Source organism: Cloeon dipterum, chromosome 3 (genome assembly GCF_949628265.1).
Source record: "Cloeon dipterum chromosome 3, ieCloDipt1.1, whole genome shotgun sequence".
NCBI lineage: Eukaryota > Metazoa > Arthropoda > Insecta > Ephemeroptera > Baetidae > Cloeon > Cloeon dipterum.
The window spans coordinates 9,880,772-9,898,439 of NC_088788.1; the positions used below are offsets into that span (position 1 = coordinate 9,880,772).

The 17,668-nt window shown below is 37.1% G+C and overlaps 1 protein-coding gene across 1 annotated transcript in view; it reads left to right on the forward strand.

The window, feature by feature from the left end:
* The window catches only part of sog (short gastrulation), a 59,935-nt gene that overhangs the window by 23,183 nt on the left and 19,084 nt on the right, over positions 1-17,668 (forward strand). Inside the window, exon 2 of the mRNA XM_065483267.1 lies at positions 7,106-7,209. Coding sequence (XP_065339339.1) covers positions 7,106-7,209 — 104 coding nt within the window. The remainder of the gene's footprint in view (positions 1-7,105; positions 7,210-17,668) is intronic.

Sequence of the window (17,668 nt, forward strand, 5' to 3'; positions counted from 1 at the left end):
CTATTTTTAATAGCTGGCCGCGCATGGATGATTTGCAATTCCAACCGAGCGTGACACAGATATGGCCGCGGCGGGCCGTCTCAGCGCCGCCACTGATACTCACTTGAAGATGAATGATTGGCGCGGCCATGGCGAAAAGCACGCTTAATCCTGCTCCCTTTTTAGCCACCGTATTTACTTCCCGACTTCGGTTGCACACACGTAGCCCAGAAAGTGTGTGCGCTCGAGGACTGGTCGGTCGTTTGGTCGGTCGGAGCAAAGGTTCTCTCCGCGCCTCCAATCTTTCAACTCTTAACTCTCGCCCGCAGAGAGAGAGAGTATTTATAAAAATAAGGACGGGAGGCCCGAGGGTGCGAATTTTGCATGCTGCCTAATTGGGCAGCCAACAGAATTATTCGCCAAAACATCTACTTTGCTCTAAAACTTTTAATTTTAGAACAAATTCTGTATGGTGGTTGTGTTGATTTTTTTAAACAGAGAGAAGAAGAAGAGTCCTGGTTTTGTTGGTTTAAAACATTTAGACCTTTTTAGGCAGTTTCCATTTTCATTTAGGCTAAAGAATATTTTGTTATGTACTTTTGTTCATTTTCAAATATTCACACTCCCAATCGAGCCATGTTCGTTTTGGTGGTGTTTCAAGTAGTTTAAAAAAATTAAATTTAAGTTGTGGTTTGATATTTATCAGCTTTTTGGGTTTAAAAAGCTCAAAAGAGAAGGAAGTTTGCAATGCATTTGTTTAAAAAAAAACAATTATAATTTTTTGGTTTTTTTGTCAACAAATCTTTCTGTTGCCAGAAAATAACAAACATTTTGAAATTTGGACAAACAAGATAGATTTTTCCGTTATTTTGATCAATTTTAACAATTATAAACACGTGTTAAAGAGGATTGAGACTGAAAAATCCTTGTTGCCAATAAATGAAACTTATCCCTTCGGATTCAGTTCAAGTATAGCACTGTAATTTTTTTAGAAAAGTAGTTGCAGAGTGTGTTTAAAATCACGAGAACTGTCTCCTTACTTGAAATCTAATTTTATTTCACAACAAAGAGTTTCCCTATAAGGTTTCATGCACAGTTGGACAGATCTCAAAGAGAGGAATCGAAATATGCGAAGAAAATGTGGTCAAGCGTTGTAAATTTTGGAGAAAACTTGAGATTTTTAAATTTCTAATGTAGCAAGGTTCTTTTTTGACTATTACAAATTGTAGAACAAATAATTTTTATCGATCAAGAGAACTGCTTATTCCATCAAAAAATTCAAATACTTTTCAATTGTCACCCTTTATTATGATCTACTTTAAAATTGTTCAAACAATATCGAAAACTACCATCTAAAACCATCTTACAATTAAGTAAACTATGTATTATTTTGGATAAATTTCACCACAGTGTCCTGAATTAAGAAATTTTCACTAAACACCCAAATATTAAAAATTATACAATATATTTGTAATAATAGAGTGGCACTTAGCTAGTTGTCAGGATTTCCAGCTGATCAGTTGACTAAAATATAATAATTTTTGAGTAGCACAAAAAGGCCTTATTCCCAAGTAAATTTGTTTATTTAAATTTTTAAAATTTATTTTACTAAAAATTGAAAGATAAAAAAATGATTTTTAAGCTTAGCTTTAAAATATTTCAAACAGCTTTAAATAGCCCCAAACTGTATTTAGTGAGAAAAATATCAAACTGATTGTGATGCAAAATTTTCATTCCTGCTGACGATAATAAAGATGAAAACGCGGTGATTACGCTGTTCTGTTCGATTAACGAGGCGGAATCGGACGGGCAGCGCTGTCGGTCGGTGTGCGGGGAGCAGCGAGTGGCGCCTCTAGCAGGAGGGTCCACTCGACGCACGCGTGAGTATGTGATGTTGTGCCGCCGTGTGTTTATATAATCACATCGGCGAGCGAGTGAGTGAGCGAGCGAGCGGCAAAGGATGAGCGGCGGCGAATGGCAATAATCAACACGCAGGCCGGCGTCGCATGCAATACTCGCGGCGGCGACTGTTGCCTCCCGAGGCGGCATTCCACCTTTTGCCGCCGCGCAGATATAATATTGCTGCTGCTGCACACAAGTGCTGGATTCTTCTCCAGTTTTAATTTTAATAACGCGCCTCCTTTCGGCCCTAAGGGAATCTCAAGGTCGTCACCGCGTTACCGCAGACACACACGGAGCCGCCGAGAAATTCGTTTCACGACAACAACGGGTGCAAAAAAACATTAAAAGCAGCAAGTGCTCGACCGAATATTGAGTTACGTGTGAGTGAGTGAGCGAGCGAGTGCCAGACGCTTGCTTGATGAGCTTATTCAAAAGGAAAATTGGTGTTTTTGATCAGCTGCATGGATAAGACTCAGGATTTGATTTTTAAGAGATCAGCTTTTTTGTTTCAAATAAAGCTGCATGGAAAGTAAGAATTGGGACGGAGCTAAAATTTCTGAGAAGTTTGCATGTTAATCAAAAGCAGCGAGCACTGTTTCTTTATTGCAAAATGAGGATTTATTCCGTCAGAAGGGAAATTGATTAAATTAATCTCTTAATTCGTACGCCGTGTTGGATAGATTAAAACGAGAGGAATCGTAATCAAGCGAAAAATCATTGGCAAAACCTGTTTAATTTTTCGGAAAATTTGGCAAAATCTGAAAATAAATTGTTTTTAGTTGGTCCTGCTATCATTATTGCATAATATTACAGCGATAAACTTTAACTAAATTCAACTCTCAATAGACTCAATGAACCACTAGCTTTGGCTAATCATGCAAAGTTAATGTTCTTATTTGTTGACCTTAAACAACGTGCTGATTTTAATTAAAAATAAAATAATCATTCATTATATCTGGTTGAAACTCACAGATTATAACAACGATTTTTAAGGGGTGGGTTGCGTTTAATATTTAATGCAAAAGGAGCAAACGTCACCCTTAGAACAGATTTTACTGTGATTCTCTTCCATTCTTCCACCACTTTGAATCTATTTAAATCGCTGGGTCTAAACTCTTCTCTTCAAATTTGATCCAAAATTCATCTTTTAAGCAAAATAAATAACAATTTTTTAAAAATTGGCTTAATTGATGATTTGTCTTTATTAATTTTTATTATTTTATTAATTCGGTTATTTTTCTAAGTAACAAAAAATCAAGTTTTTTTACTTTCACGTGTGTAAATTTGGCTCCAAGAATCGCCTCTCTTGATTAAATTAGAGTTGGCGTGAGTGGGGAAATCCGGAAGTTGATCGTTTTGCGTGCAATCAACTCGTGTGTCACTTCAGAAGGAGTAGTAATTTGATCCAGACTAATTAGTTCCGCTAGCGCAATTATTCACACATTACCTGCGATTATACACCAAACGGAGCGAGATGAAATAAAACAAGATTGACATCCACCGAGATCAAAAGCTTGATTATTTTTAAGTTTTTTAAAATGTCAAATTAGAAAATAAAAACTAAGTTTATTGTAATACTGAATTAAAATTATTAAACAATTTAAATATTGTTGTTTTTATTTAAGAACATAATTTTAAATTTATTAATTAAATAAATTTTAGTGTTTTTTATAACTGTGCAAAATGCATATATTTTTAAATTTAACATTATATATTTTACGATTAAAATTTTTGTTTTTGAAACATTTAAACCGGACAATAATATAAATATGTTTTAAGAATATTAATAATAATAAATAAATAACTGTCTTGATTTTCAGAGAACAACAATGATAATAATGAATTAACTCAGTGTCCGTCTATATTCTTTAACATATTACTATGCAAAGAATGTGCGTCATCCACGTGGTTCTGCCAAAAGAATAAGACCAAACGGTCGATTGGCTCAATTGGCCGAGTGTCTGCCAATATATATTGCTCTTCATTGCGGATAAGCAATTACATCCTACTTGAGAGGCGATATTTAAACGCGCCGCGTTGCGGTCGTTTCTCTTGCACGTGCAACAAAGTCGTTAGTTGGCCGAAAATAATTCATTCCGGGCAGCGAAGAGCGAGCGAAAAGCTGTCGGCAGTAAAAGGCTGGCGAGCAAGATCGAAATTAAATACGCGCGTTTAACGAGCAAAAAACGGCGCCGGGCGTGCGTGCTGAATGCGACCGAAATTGATTTATCCGCGGACGCGGCGCCGGACTCATCTCCGCCCGGGCGCCGGCACCTCCGTCGAGAAAAATATCGCACAGGAAGAGCAGGAGACGCAAAAACTCTCGCGAATGATGATCTCTTCCGCCACCACACACGAAGCAAAAACGCGCACGCACTGCCCTAGAGCTTTTATTGGCAGGCAAAGCCAGCCAAATAAAACACTGGATTTTACTGAAAAATTAGAACATTATTTTTTAAATCTAATTGTGAAAGGGAGAACTCCGAACAACACAACAAAAATGTATTCTTGAATTTATCCTTGAAATTGTTACCAATTTCAGTTAATATTTATTTTAGTAAAAGCAAGTACTCAACTCACAATAGCAAATTTTTAATTCTGGATATCACTGGAAAATAAAATGTTTAAAATTTAACGAAATAAATAAATTAATTAAAGTCAATGTTCTCAAAACGCTGAATAATTATGCAGCAAATTATTCTGGTTTATCTAATTAATTAATTATTCACGGTACACATTTTAAAATAATAGCAACCACACCATTTTTACAGTTGAAAAGATTTAAATAAATTAGAAATTTATTTAAAAAAATATAAAACTCAAGTGCTGTCGGAGGGTTCCTTAAATTATTAAAAGAAATAAATCTTTCTGCTTTCTCATCGAGAAAATTAACAAAAAATAAACGGGCCACTTATCCAGGCCGTTCAATGCGAAAATTAACCTTTGGATTGCGTCGTCGTGTGTGTCAAAGCAGCGCCGATTTCATGTATTTTATGAGTCTGGGAGCCGGCCGTGCTCGTTTCCTATCGATTAAAACTCGCGTAAAAATTTATCGCCGGCTAATGAAGGCGCCAGGGGAGGTCGGTCACTCTTTGAAACTGCTTTTTCCACAGCCGCAATCGGACGAGTTTGGCCGCCGCCACCGCTGCCCGAGCAGAATCTCGAAAAGCGTCCGAATATACAAACAATCAGGTTGCGTAATAACGGAAAGCGGCGCCTGTGAGACAATCAAAATTCCTCTGCCGTGAAACGCATCCGCAACACCATTTACGGAGCACCGGTCGCGCGAGTTAAGGTCGTTATAGATACTGTTCTTCTTCATTTTAACCCAGGAAAAGCATAGAAATTAGTGCCACGTGAGCTGCAAAATTGTTTCAAAGGTTTAATTGGTTTACAAGTAAGTGTTAACTCAATAAAATGGCATAACATGTTTCCTTCCCTTATAAGGGACAAAAATAAAAAACATTTAGTTCTAAAAACAATCTGAATAATTTTTTATAATTTATATCAAGTACATGCAGTACGTAAAATTAATTTAAGTTCAACCTTAATAGCAAATTCTGCCCAAATCCCCATTGTAAAATAAATAAAAATATTATTTAAAATAATTCAATCAATAATTAAATTACACGTTTGTTCGCTCTTTGAATGGAATGTTTTCGATCAAAATTGAGCAATATTTTATTTTATTTTGTAACTAATCTAAAAGTGTGAGCCTCAACAATTAATTTTGATGAGATTATTTATTTTAATTAATTAAAAACTTCCCAAAATTGGAAATTCAAAAAAATCTCTTTTGTAAATATTTAAACCAATAACTCTTACTTTTTGACTTGTTGCAAAACAAATTATTCAATCGATATAAGGAAAAAGAGACTCTTTCGTCTTTCGTTCAGTGGAATTTCCAAAAATTGTACGTCATAATTCAATTTTATTGTTTCTCGTAAGCAGCATTGCGATAGCATATATTTATTCTTCCTCTTGAAACCCGAGGCGCGAAACGAAACGTGCTTTTCCACGTGTACGCGACAGGCGGAAAACCCGCGGCCGGTGAATTAACACCTTGACAAGGTCGAACCAAATTCGGACCTTTGCCATAAACGCGCGCGGCAGACGCGGCGCAAATGTAATTACACTAATTAGCTATTAATTATAAAAGCGCCGGCGGCGCCGATTTGGAAATGCAACAAACAGCAAGTGACCAGCGGTCGATCGTTTCGATTAAACAAGGGCCTTGTCTCGACTCAACTCAGCGAGACGGAGAAAAACAAAGCTATCATCATTATTATTATTTTATTAATCCGACGCCACCTCCCATTAACTAGCTGCCTCTGCGTTTCCTCCGGCTGCCGCTGCCGCAGCCGCCTTTATTATATTATTAAACGATTTTCGCTCGGCCCTTGAGCTTTTTTCGCATTTTTCTCTTCCCAGCCGAGCTTCATAGATGCCTCAATCATGGGAATACAATTATCATCGACAGGCCTGTGAGTTTTATTTAAGCGGTACAGAATTTTCTTTTGGATTCCAATCGTCCCAGGATCATCAAATGAGAGCCAATCAAAATAACCACCAGACTCTCGACAGAGATAAAAGTGTCTTGACACCAAACTGTCTTAAGCGACTGAAAATCCTTGCAAAAAATAAAAAATAAATATTTGATAAGGAAAAGGAAAATTACAAACTGTGGATTTTTTTAAATTAAACTAATTCTTGCTTAGGAAAATATAAAAAATTCAAATAAATTAAATTTAAAATCAGAAATGTCCAACAATGTTGCCCTAAAATGTCGAGCAATAAAAAAGACCCAATCATCATCGACACGAGAGCCAATTTAAAAATTCTAGAATATAAAAAATCTGAAGATTAAATTTTTTCCTTAATTGTCAATAATTGTGTTAAAACATATATTTGTTTCCTTAAAATCTCAACATTATTTAGGGGACGATTGCCTCCTAAAACTTTCCCTTCTCGGTTATCGATTTTAAATTTAAAATTCAAATCCATTCTATCCTTTCATTATTCTACATTTAAATTAGAAGAGTTAGGAAGAGTCACAATAATTTGAACGCCGAAAGGACATTTTACAAAGTGTGCACACTGCGTCGGCCGGCCGCTTACTGTAGTTGAACGCGTCGGGATATTTACGGCCTAGCCCAATGGCATTATTTGCCGTGTTCAGTTCTGTGCTCCCGCGTATAATTTATCTGTTCATTGTGTGTTTCAGAATGCCAGTTCGGCAAGCAGCTTTATGAACTGGGACAGACGTGGAATGCAGACCTGGGCCCGCCGTTCGGAGTGATGTACTGCATTCGCTGTAGCTGCGTCGCCGTGAGTACACGCATTTGTATTATTGCGAGTGAGAATCAAAATCCTCTGGGCATGAATGAAACTATCTGCTAGCACGTTGACACACAGCGAGTTTTGTCGCGCACGCCACCGTGTTGGCTACTTTATGGCTGCGTTGATATCTTATTTTCGTCTATTTTCCCGCCACGTGAGCTTCAGGTCCGTTTTCCTGTTTGCTGCTTTCATCAGCAAGTGAAATTCATTTAGTTTAGTGATGGAAAATTGGGGTTAATAAGGGAGGCAGGTTGATTAAACCAATAAATCAGAATATTAATTTTCTAGGAATAATTAAAATAATTTTTCAGTAGGTTGATACATGCGGTTAAAGGACGCCATTAGTGTTCTAAGCCTGCAACAGATGGTGTCACTCTATACTTTCGTAACAAATTTAATTTTAAGGCACTTCCGCTCCGATTTTAGACTTAATCTAGCTACTGTGCACTCTTCACTTAATATGCTTTCTTTTGACGTGCTGAAACCCAAAATCGGTTAAGCCATTCACCGTAGAAACGTTTGATAAGATTTTATAATTTAAAAAAACAAATTCACGATTCTACGGCGATTGGCTTAACCGATTTTGGTTTTCAGCACGTCCAAAGAAAGCATATTGAGGGACGAATGCACAATAGCAGGATTGAGTCTGAAATCGCAGCGGAAGTACCTTAAAAATAAATTTATTCTTAAAGTATACGGTGGCGCCATCTGTTGACGGCTTCGAACACTAAGGGCTCATACAACTGGTGTATTGAAACTAATTTGAATTGGTTGACTTTAATTATTAGCTGTTGATCAAATTATTCTCGAGAAGAATCATCTCAAAATTGTGCAATGGCAAAATTTTTTATTTCCATTTCTTAATTTTAAACTCAAGTAAAAGAGTTAATTTAAAGTAAAGATCAGATTGGCTAGAGAGATTAAACGACAGCAGAGCCATCTGGACAAAATTATAGCCAATCAGAATGCTGATTTGGAGTTTTTGCCTCATTTTAAAAGTGGAAACATTATTTCTCAAATAATTTAAATTTTTAATTTCATTTAATATTTGAGTGAGCAAGCTGTCGTTGTAGTGATGTCGACGCTTTTTGGCTCCAGCTGTCAACCTTCTCAGGCCGCGCTTGGCTCGTTTTCAGGCCAAGTTCAGTTGCGCAACATTCGAAAGTTTCAAAACCGACAAGTGCACTTGCTGCTATTCAACTTGTAAATTGTTTTATTTAGTCCTTCTGGAAACGAATTAGCCATACATATTAAAATTTGAAACAGACAAAAAAAATCGTGTTCTATTCGGCCTTGATTATCACTTTCTACGCTTTTGAGCAGTTTCTGTCCGCGCCGTTGGGCAGTGACAGTAGCAAATCGGTCAGTTTTGTCGCAGATATACGCCGATGGATCGATGGCGGGCGTCGTCGCAAAGGTCAATTAATTATCGGCGAGTGTCGGCGTGCGGTCTCGGGTTACCGGCGGCGAGCGGTGTCGGAATGGCTACGGCCGGCCGTTCATTCGATCCACTGACGTCGGTCGCGGCTGCTGCCCAAACCGCATGTGTGCACCTCTCTGCACTGCACACGCGGGCGTTGATGATGATAATAATTTATTGAAACTCGATCGGCGCAGCTGAGGTCGCATATTCACCGGATAAGGTGTCTTCCGCCGAGAGTCGCAAACACGCCTGCTCTCTCAGTAAACATCTGCGGCCAATTTTCACTCCGATCCGCACATTGCTGCTGTGAATTGACTATTCAGGCGTAAATCGCAGTGCTACGTAGACAACTAGAGCAAAATTGAAAAAGGCGCATCATGTAAAATATTGCTGGCTTTTTTATACAGTTAAAATTATAAATGAAATAATTTTCTTTATTTTTTTTGTTATATATTTAAATTTTATTATTTATTTATAACGTTAATTGTTAAATTAAATATATATTTTATTTTTTTATACATTATACTTGTGTAAAATATTAAATAAATATTTTGGCACAAACTAGATTAGATAGAGTGATTAAATAATTATAATAATATTGTTTTTCATTTTGAACATTTCTACTAACAAAAATACTTACATTACATCAAGTTACGCCTTGATAGCGCTCGAAGAATTAAATTTGAATGAACTCTTGAATCTTGAAATAAAAATAGAAAAATTATTTTATGTCACAGATAAATCTAAAAATCTGGCCCTTAAACAAGGAAAAATTTAGCCGCAGATTTTAAATTACAGCCAGCGTAAAAAACAAAAATAAACTAAAAAATTATCTCACTTCAGAAGGCATAGTGCTATTTTATTTATTTATAAATATAACGAGGTTGCAAGTTCGTGATTCGCGGATTAGAGGCACAGCCGAACTCATTATCGGGTGCGCGGATTTATCGCGCTGCTCACGACGAGCCCGCGAAAAAATAATAGCATTAAAAGAAGCAGCAGCAACGGCGGGTGATCGAACTTTCCTGCAGAGATAAAATAATTAAGACGCGCGTTGTCTGCCGCAAACGTATAGCAGATGGTCCTCAATGGCGAATTCCCTCTCGTGAAACAAAGGTTCCACCAGAGGTTAATGTTTCAATCGGGCACACAATAACAAAACAAGGTGTGTGCGCGCCGCCTGCAGCCAATTTTAAAGTCGATATCACACGCCAAAAATCTTCGGAGCAAGAGAGAACGAATATTATTTATGATTTCTTCTTTGGAATTCATTGAAAAAAGGGGAGAATGGCATTGAATTTATTTTTTGCAAGAAAAATGCATTGATTTTTTTGTTAAATCATTTTAGGCAGCTTGAAATTTTATTTTTAATCCGAAACTTTGAAATTTTGAATCAATTTTAATAAACAAGTCATTTAAAACTAAAACTAATCGATTCAGCAAAATAAACTCATTAAATTTCCATTGTGTGAGGTAATTGTAATTTATTCTCGTTAAAATTAGGTTTTTAAACGGCAAGTTACATTAAACCATTTCTAATTATATTTGATCCATTAACAAAATTAAATTCAAATCCAAGACCTATGATACTGAACCTTGACGAGAGATTTTAAAAAATAAATATATTAAAAAAATAACTTACTTTAGTTTTAAATATTCAATTTAATTTAAAAAACTAAATTTTCATTGTATCTACATGTGAATTTGCACCTCAAAATGTCTATAAATAAATTCAAAATTTAATTTTTGCAGCATCTTTTATTTTGTCTGTCACAGACTCTAATTCTCAGCCCACATATTTGTTGATTTCTCAAAAAAGCAACGGTTTCCAAATCAATTTATAAATTAAAATTCCATTAAATAATTTGTCTGGCTATTTATTCTATCAGGCCAGACAGAATTCTCACCATCATAAAGAAACTAAAGAGATTATATGCACAGTCGTGCGTGCATCCTCTTTAACAAGGATGAAATTTTGCTTTTTGCTCGCCGGCCGGCGCACCCGGAGAGCAGAGAAAAAGCTCACGACATACTTAAAATTTGCATGCGAGCCCATAAACAAATAAAACTGCAAGAAAACAAACTGCTGCTGCTCTCTTTGTCGGCGGGCGAGCTCTGCACGCGCTTCACCGTCTGTATATTTATATTTACGAGTGAGTTTGTGTGTGTGTGCGAGAGAGTATATTATGTGCGTGGCCGTGCGTGCCGCGAGTTGCACGGCAGCGGCCGCCGGCGAATTTCGCGAGAGCACAAAGAACCATTTCGCGGAAAAAGGGAGGCGGCGCACTCGCTTTGCGAATAAAGATGTCAGTCTCATTATCCTATTATCGAGATCACGGCCGCCGCTGCCGCAGCCACATAGCCGCCTCAAATAAAGTGATTTCGGATTCGGAAAATGGTCCGTGCGCAATAAAAACGCCGCCGTTTAAACTTTAAAGGGACAGATATATATATTATCTTTTTGGTCGAGGCGCCGGCGACTTTCTCCGCGGCGCAATTTGCATGCATTAGCGAGAAGGGAATCCCTCGCCGGTGCTAATTGAAAAGGTCGCGAATTAGGTTGAGCTGGAGGACGAAATCTGCAGATTAATTTAACTCTTGACGGATTTCTTCAACTGGTCTGGTGATGCGCTCGATTTTAACTCACTTCTTTCGCTTGTCTTGATTTTAAAAGTGAAATAGCAAACAAAAAAATAAAAATTCGGCATTTAATCGAAGGCTTATAAACAAATTTAAAAATTTGATGGTGTTTTTAAGGAATAATAGATACTTTTCAACTTTCATTTTGTTTAGCTCCACCCAATTAACCCTTCAGCTGGTTAGAGGAGGCTGAGACGAGTCTAACGGTGTGCAGTTTTTGCAATTCTGATGATTTGAACCTGAGATTTGGTGTTGAAAAATTTGTATACCACGAAAATATCGAAAAAAACGTGCTTTTTCGAGTTTTGAAACGAAATGTCTTAAAAACAAAAGAGAACTCGACTCTGAAATTTCATAATTTCAAACATATCATGCAACAACCTTTTTCTAAACTCCAAAAATCCTGAGCTATTTCAAAAATTTAAATCAAAAGTAACAGTATTGACCTTAAATTTAACCTAGGACTTTTCAAATTTGGTTTTATTGTTTGATCGGAATTTGCTAGAAGAATCCAAAGCACTCTCCTTTTTTAAATCGTACTACGGGGAGATGAGGTACCCGAATTGTCACGTAGAACCCGTAAAAATAGCTATTAAATTGGCTATTAAATTTTATGACGCAATTTAATGGTAAATACCAATTTCTGGTGTAAATTCCGTTGAGTTCGCTTGACCTCATGCCAATTTTATCCTCTGGACTAGTTACATTTCGTCGTTATTATGTTTGTTTGTTTGTTTGTTTGTGGCAGAAAATCACTTCTCAAAAGTATTCCAAGATTACAGAGTTTGCAGTTTAGAGCTGCTATTGAAATTGCTTTAATCTTTGTATCAAATTACAAAATCAAGCAAACCAATTGGAATTGCAATGCAAGGAGGAAATAAATGCAATTTATATTATTGCATTCCGAGAATAATGCAATTTCGCTGGGCCGCACACGCGGCCGCGGCAGGGGTCGCGCGCAAGGAGAAGTAAGTGTGCGTGCCCCTCGCGGAGCCTCCTCCTCTCGGTGCTGGCTGGCGCGCGCGACTGCCGAGTAAAAACCTCCCTTCGGACCTCCCAGGTCGTATCCACACAGCACTGGCACACACGCAGTTATCCCGTTAATGTTGATCTCTCGACGGACTGGCTCGACTGGCTTTGGCTGCAGGCGGTAGTCGCCATGCTCCAAAGTGGCTAACTTAATCAGCACGTCTCACAAAATTTGACAGCAAATATAAATAGTAAACACGGCACCGCGCGCTGCTCTTTATATGCTCATGTGCTTATGAGCCGCACAGTCCGCGCCCGGCCGGCCGCCCGTCCCACCGCCCCTCTCCTCCTCATTACCGCGCGCCGCGCCGGTCTAAGTACACCGACACAGACGCGATTTCCACTGACTTTTGCATGAGTGCGTTGTCCGCCTCACGCGAATCCCTAATTTTCTTCATGACAGCTGATGGTTTCAAAGTTCCGTTGGAATTGGAACGAGGGTTTGACAAGAATGAGTCGAATGAGATACCAAATCGGATTTCCTTGTTGAATTTTCAAACATATTGTCAATAAGTTATTTGGTTCTGTATAAAGTTCTTCTTAGAGCTCTGTTACTGAGTAAAACATGCATGAGGGGCATTGCTTCAGTTTTCAACTAGTTTCACAGACAGTAGTTACTCCAGTGTCCTCCTTTTAATGATCTGAAAATCAGTGCCAAGTGTTCCAAAAATCAGGCCAGCCTTGTGTTTAAAGGCATTCGAGGAGAGACAGTTTTTGTTGCTGTTACTCACAGCATCAGACTTAAAAACCTAATAATTTTATTTTCTTTATGCAAGAAAATCTAATATGGTAGCTCCTTGAGATTTGCAACAAGTTTCACGAAGGATAGAAACAGGCTAATTGGAGCTAAGCTCTTCTGGATACCAAAATGCCCTACAAATTTTTGCTTTTTACAGCACAATGAGTGGAATAATTTTCTGCTTACCCTGCAAATTAACTACCTCTTGACTGCTCAGGTTCACTTCTTTCAGTTCAAAGATATCAAGAGAGAGAAATTCTGAGCAAGATTAGCAACTGCGTTCGTGTTCTAATAAGATTGAGATGATGATCAAGAATCTGGCGAATCTGGCAATCATGGCAATGACGTCACAATATTGTACAATGAGGAGTGTAGAAGAAGGAGTGGAAATAAGGTCGACAAATAATCGTGTTGCTGATCAAACGTGTCTTCTAGTTGACTCCCTCTTAAATCTCATTTGAAAATAAAATAATATGGGAACAAAAAGGAGCCAAAGTTCAGATGTTTCTGATTTCCTCGAACATACTTAGCTTATGGCCCTTTCGGCTATGGTTTCGAAGTTGCTATCGTTTCCTCCCGTTCTGAAGCAAATAATTATCTTATTGTAATCGTTCATGATAGACTTATTCTTCATAAATAATATTACAGATATTTAAGGTACAACTCGTAACTTAGGAAGTAGATTATTGGTAGACTAAGTCGATAAAAAAGTGAACAAAATTCTACGCATTGGTTAGAAAACTTGATCTTCCTCCCAAACTCTAAATATAAGAATTAGACGCTAAAAATTAAAAATTTTCTGACCCACCATTGAATTATATTGCCCTTGGAAGGGTTCAGGCGAAAATTACACGTGGCAGCTAAATTTTTACCCGAAGAATAGAAAAATACCATAAAAATTCGTAACAATCATCATTTTCCTCTCCGAGAACGGCTATTTAAAAGAAATCACCGGATAGTCCTCCTCCCAAACATTCGTGTTGCGGCGTCAACAGGTTTTCATACGATTTCGGACGATGGCCGCAATTTGAATTCTACAAAAGAGCCGCGTGAAGAGATTTTCTCACGAGAGAGCTGTGAGATTGGGAAACTTATAAATATATGCCATACATATATATTTGATCAATTCGTCGGTTGGCGGCCTTTCTAAAAATAAACCTTGGAACTGTATCGACACGTCTGTTCCGCTTCCTGCTGCGGATTGACGCGCGATAGATCGTCTCACAATCAGCGAGGGAAAGAAAGAAGACCTCCGCAGCGCCACGCGATTGCCCAACCGCACACAAAACGTGCACTCACTCGACATTTAATTTATTTTACTACTCAAACAAGCACTTATCCACTTATCACGTAAAAACAGCTCGCCGTGGCCGCTTCTTCGCCCTGACGTGGGTTATATTTTTTTTTTAATAATAATTCCACCGGCATTTCTTTGGCGGAACTGCCGATTTCGCCAAAAGCGAAAATCAGCCGGGCAGTAAAATGAAACACTATAGCCACCGTTTAATTGCCTCCGACTCGTTTTATCGCCGCCGAATTATGAATCGGACCGATTTGCATAAATTTTCCTCACCGCTTTCGAACCAGACTTTTTCTCGTGCCGCGCAATAAATTACTCACCATTATCTGCGAAAATTGTTCTTCAAGGAAGAAGTTTTACTGTCTATCACCATAAAATTGGTCAGCTGATTTTTCCTTTTATTTAAATTAGCGGTTAATTCCCTGATGGGCTTCAAATTTACGGAAAATTGTAGATAATTTTAACAAGTCCTAGAAGGGTGAATATTTTTTTAAAAATAAAAACATTTTAAATTCCCTACGATTAAAAGGCACTTTCAGACTCAATCCTAAAATTGTGCATCCCAAAATACCAAAAGGGATTTATTTTATTGTACTTAAAAACAAAATTCAGTCAAGCCAATCTCCGGAGAAACATTAATTAAGATTGCTTTGTGTACAAAGTATTTTTTACATTTCATCGGCATCGTGCTGGACCGATTTTTGTTTTCAGATAATCTAAATAAATCATTTTTAGCGTAGAATGTAACTGAATTGAGCCTAAAATCGTAATAAATAGGTAGTGCCATCCGTTGGCTGCTTTAAACACTAATGGCTTACGCACATGCAAATAGAAAAGCACAAAAATATCAGACAAAAAATTTCCTTTAGTCGTGACTAATCTATTTAACCTGAACAGCTCACATCCCGTTATGTAAACGTCAAAATTGAATATAGTTATATTATAAAATTCAGTAAATTTATTAAAGATAATGGATTATGAATCCAGATGTAGGTAATTGAATTTCCTTTTTAACTCGATAAGCTTAGAGAGCACACGAAATGTTTGGATGAAAATAAAACACAAATCAGCATCAAATATTACATATAAAAGTTCAGGGAAAATTATTCAAATTAATAAAATAATTATTAAACAATTGAAAATTAAAAAATAAATTTTTAAAGCGTATCATTTTGTGTCTTTTAAAGGCTGTTCGAGTGAATGAAGAAATTAAACGCGGAACAAATGTTTGATTGTCAGAGGAGCGAGCGAGCAGGCTAAAGAGAGAAAAGTATCGGCGCGGCTCTAATCTGGCTCGGCAGTTTAACGAAATAATTAAAGAAATCGCTGCTGCTCGTGCTGCAATAAAAGCCGCCCCTATAAACGGTGCTGCGCATAATTGGTTAGCCTGGAGGCGATTGTTTTTTCAACTCGCTCCTTTCATATGCAAAAACAAGAACACACACAAACAGCTCAACGAGCCGGCCACGTTTTATATTATAGGCTGCCGCCGCCGCCGCCGCTGCTCTCGACTCGTTCCTTCCAACGTTTTTTGCATCCGGCTCTCTCAATTAAACACGGCAGCCGCACACACACATACACAGCTTTATTCGGTCATTTTTTCGCCGCCAAAGTGATTCATCGGCTCGAATGTCGATCCGCAGATAACGTTTTCTCTCGTTTTATCGCGCTCTTCAATCTCCAACTGTGTGTGTGCGCGAAGCCGCGGCTTTTATTGGCACTTGCAAATTGCCAAGGTCGCGGTTTCCTTATTCCCTCGATTATTTGTCTTTTTTTTGTACTGAATAACCAAACCCGTTTTTATTGTGTGATTTGTACGGATGCCCACGGGCTTGTGTCAGAATTGAATTTTTGGGGAATGACGTGCGAATTTTCACGGAAGTCATAAACTTTTACAGTTTTTTTTACCCAAAAAAATTAGTTTCTAAAACATGAATATCGTCTCAAAAACGTGTTACACAGCAATACCATCTTTTGAAATGAAAAATTAGCGAATTTTGATCTATATTTATTATAAAATATGCCCAGAAGCTTTTAAAATGTTTCGGCACCCTGCGATGGTCTTTGGGCTTTCCACTTTTTATTTTTTTATTTTTAAACAAAACTGTTTAATTGTGATTTTATCCATTTTCTATATTTGATGCGAAAAATCAAGAGCATTGTGATTTTTCCTTTTCATTCTAAAATTCATGAAAATAATATCTTTAAATCTTGACGTGTCTGCTTGGTGACCGCACTTTGATATTTTTTTATTACAAATTGCAAACTACTAGAGCAGCTGGAGTAAAAGAAAACAATACAATTAATTTTTTAATTCTTTGTGTTTTTCTTTTTAACAATTACCAACTCTTAAAAGGCAACTAATTCACGATGTTATTCATCCAAAAAGAAATTCTCTGAGTGTTGATTTTAATTTTAATTTATGTTCGTAGATATTTCCCTGATGAAAATCGTTCAATTCAGAAGGGAGGAGGATTCAAATAAATTTTGGAAACATAAAACAACTAACAACTGGCAAAATTTATAAATTATAATATATTTTGGTAAAGTTCCCGCGGTAATAATTTATTTTTAAATTCTAATTACAGACTGCGATTTAGTTTCTGTATACAAGTTGTAATTTGATAAATAGCAAAATATTTTCTTTTAAAAACATAAAATAATTAAATATTAATTATAGTAACTGATATTTCCGAAGCACAAAAATTAGTCGATTTTTTTACTATTTGGTTAGATATTAGGTTGTTCATCTGGAATAAAATTTGTGATTTATAAAACGATCCAAAAGTGCAACCAACTCTACTAGATTTCACTTTTAAATTTATTGAGAGACTAAGGAGTTGAGATAAAATATTTAAAAAGACTCATCTAAATTTTAATATTTAATCTGTTTTTTTTCTATTTTCTTCATAAAATCTACTATTTTCGGAAAATTAACGTATAGCTAAACTCTGCTTGGACGTTAATTCTGGATTTTTAGCTATTAGTGAAATCTAGTTGTGAATCTTAAGTTAATTTGAAATCAGGCAGTTTGTTAATTTTATTATTCGTAATTAGCATTCGTTGTGTTTTTCTTATTCTGTTCTCACGGCGTTTTTCTCTTATTAAAAATAAATTTATATATGAAAAAACCCCATTTTCAGCGTCCTTTTGAAGTCTGTTTCAAACCTAGAGTAGAATTTCGCTTTCTATGAGTCATAATTTCGGGCAGCAGTGCAGCGTGGGACGAAGGCCGGCGGGCGCAGCTGTGTTGTACCTGGCGGTGGCCGCAGTGACTGCTGGGGTCAATCAAAGGCCGCTGCTGCTGTCGCAGGGA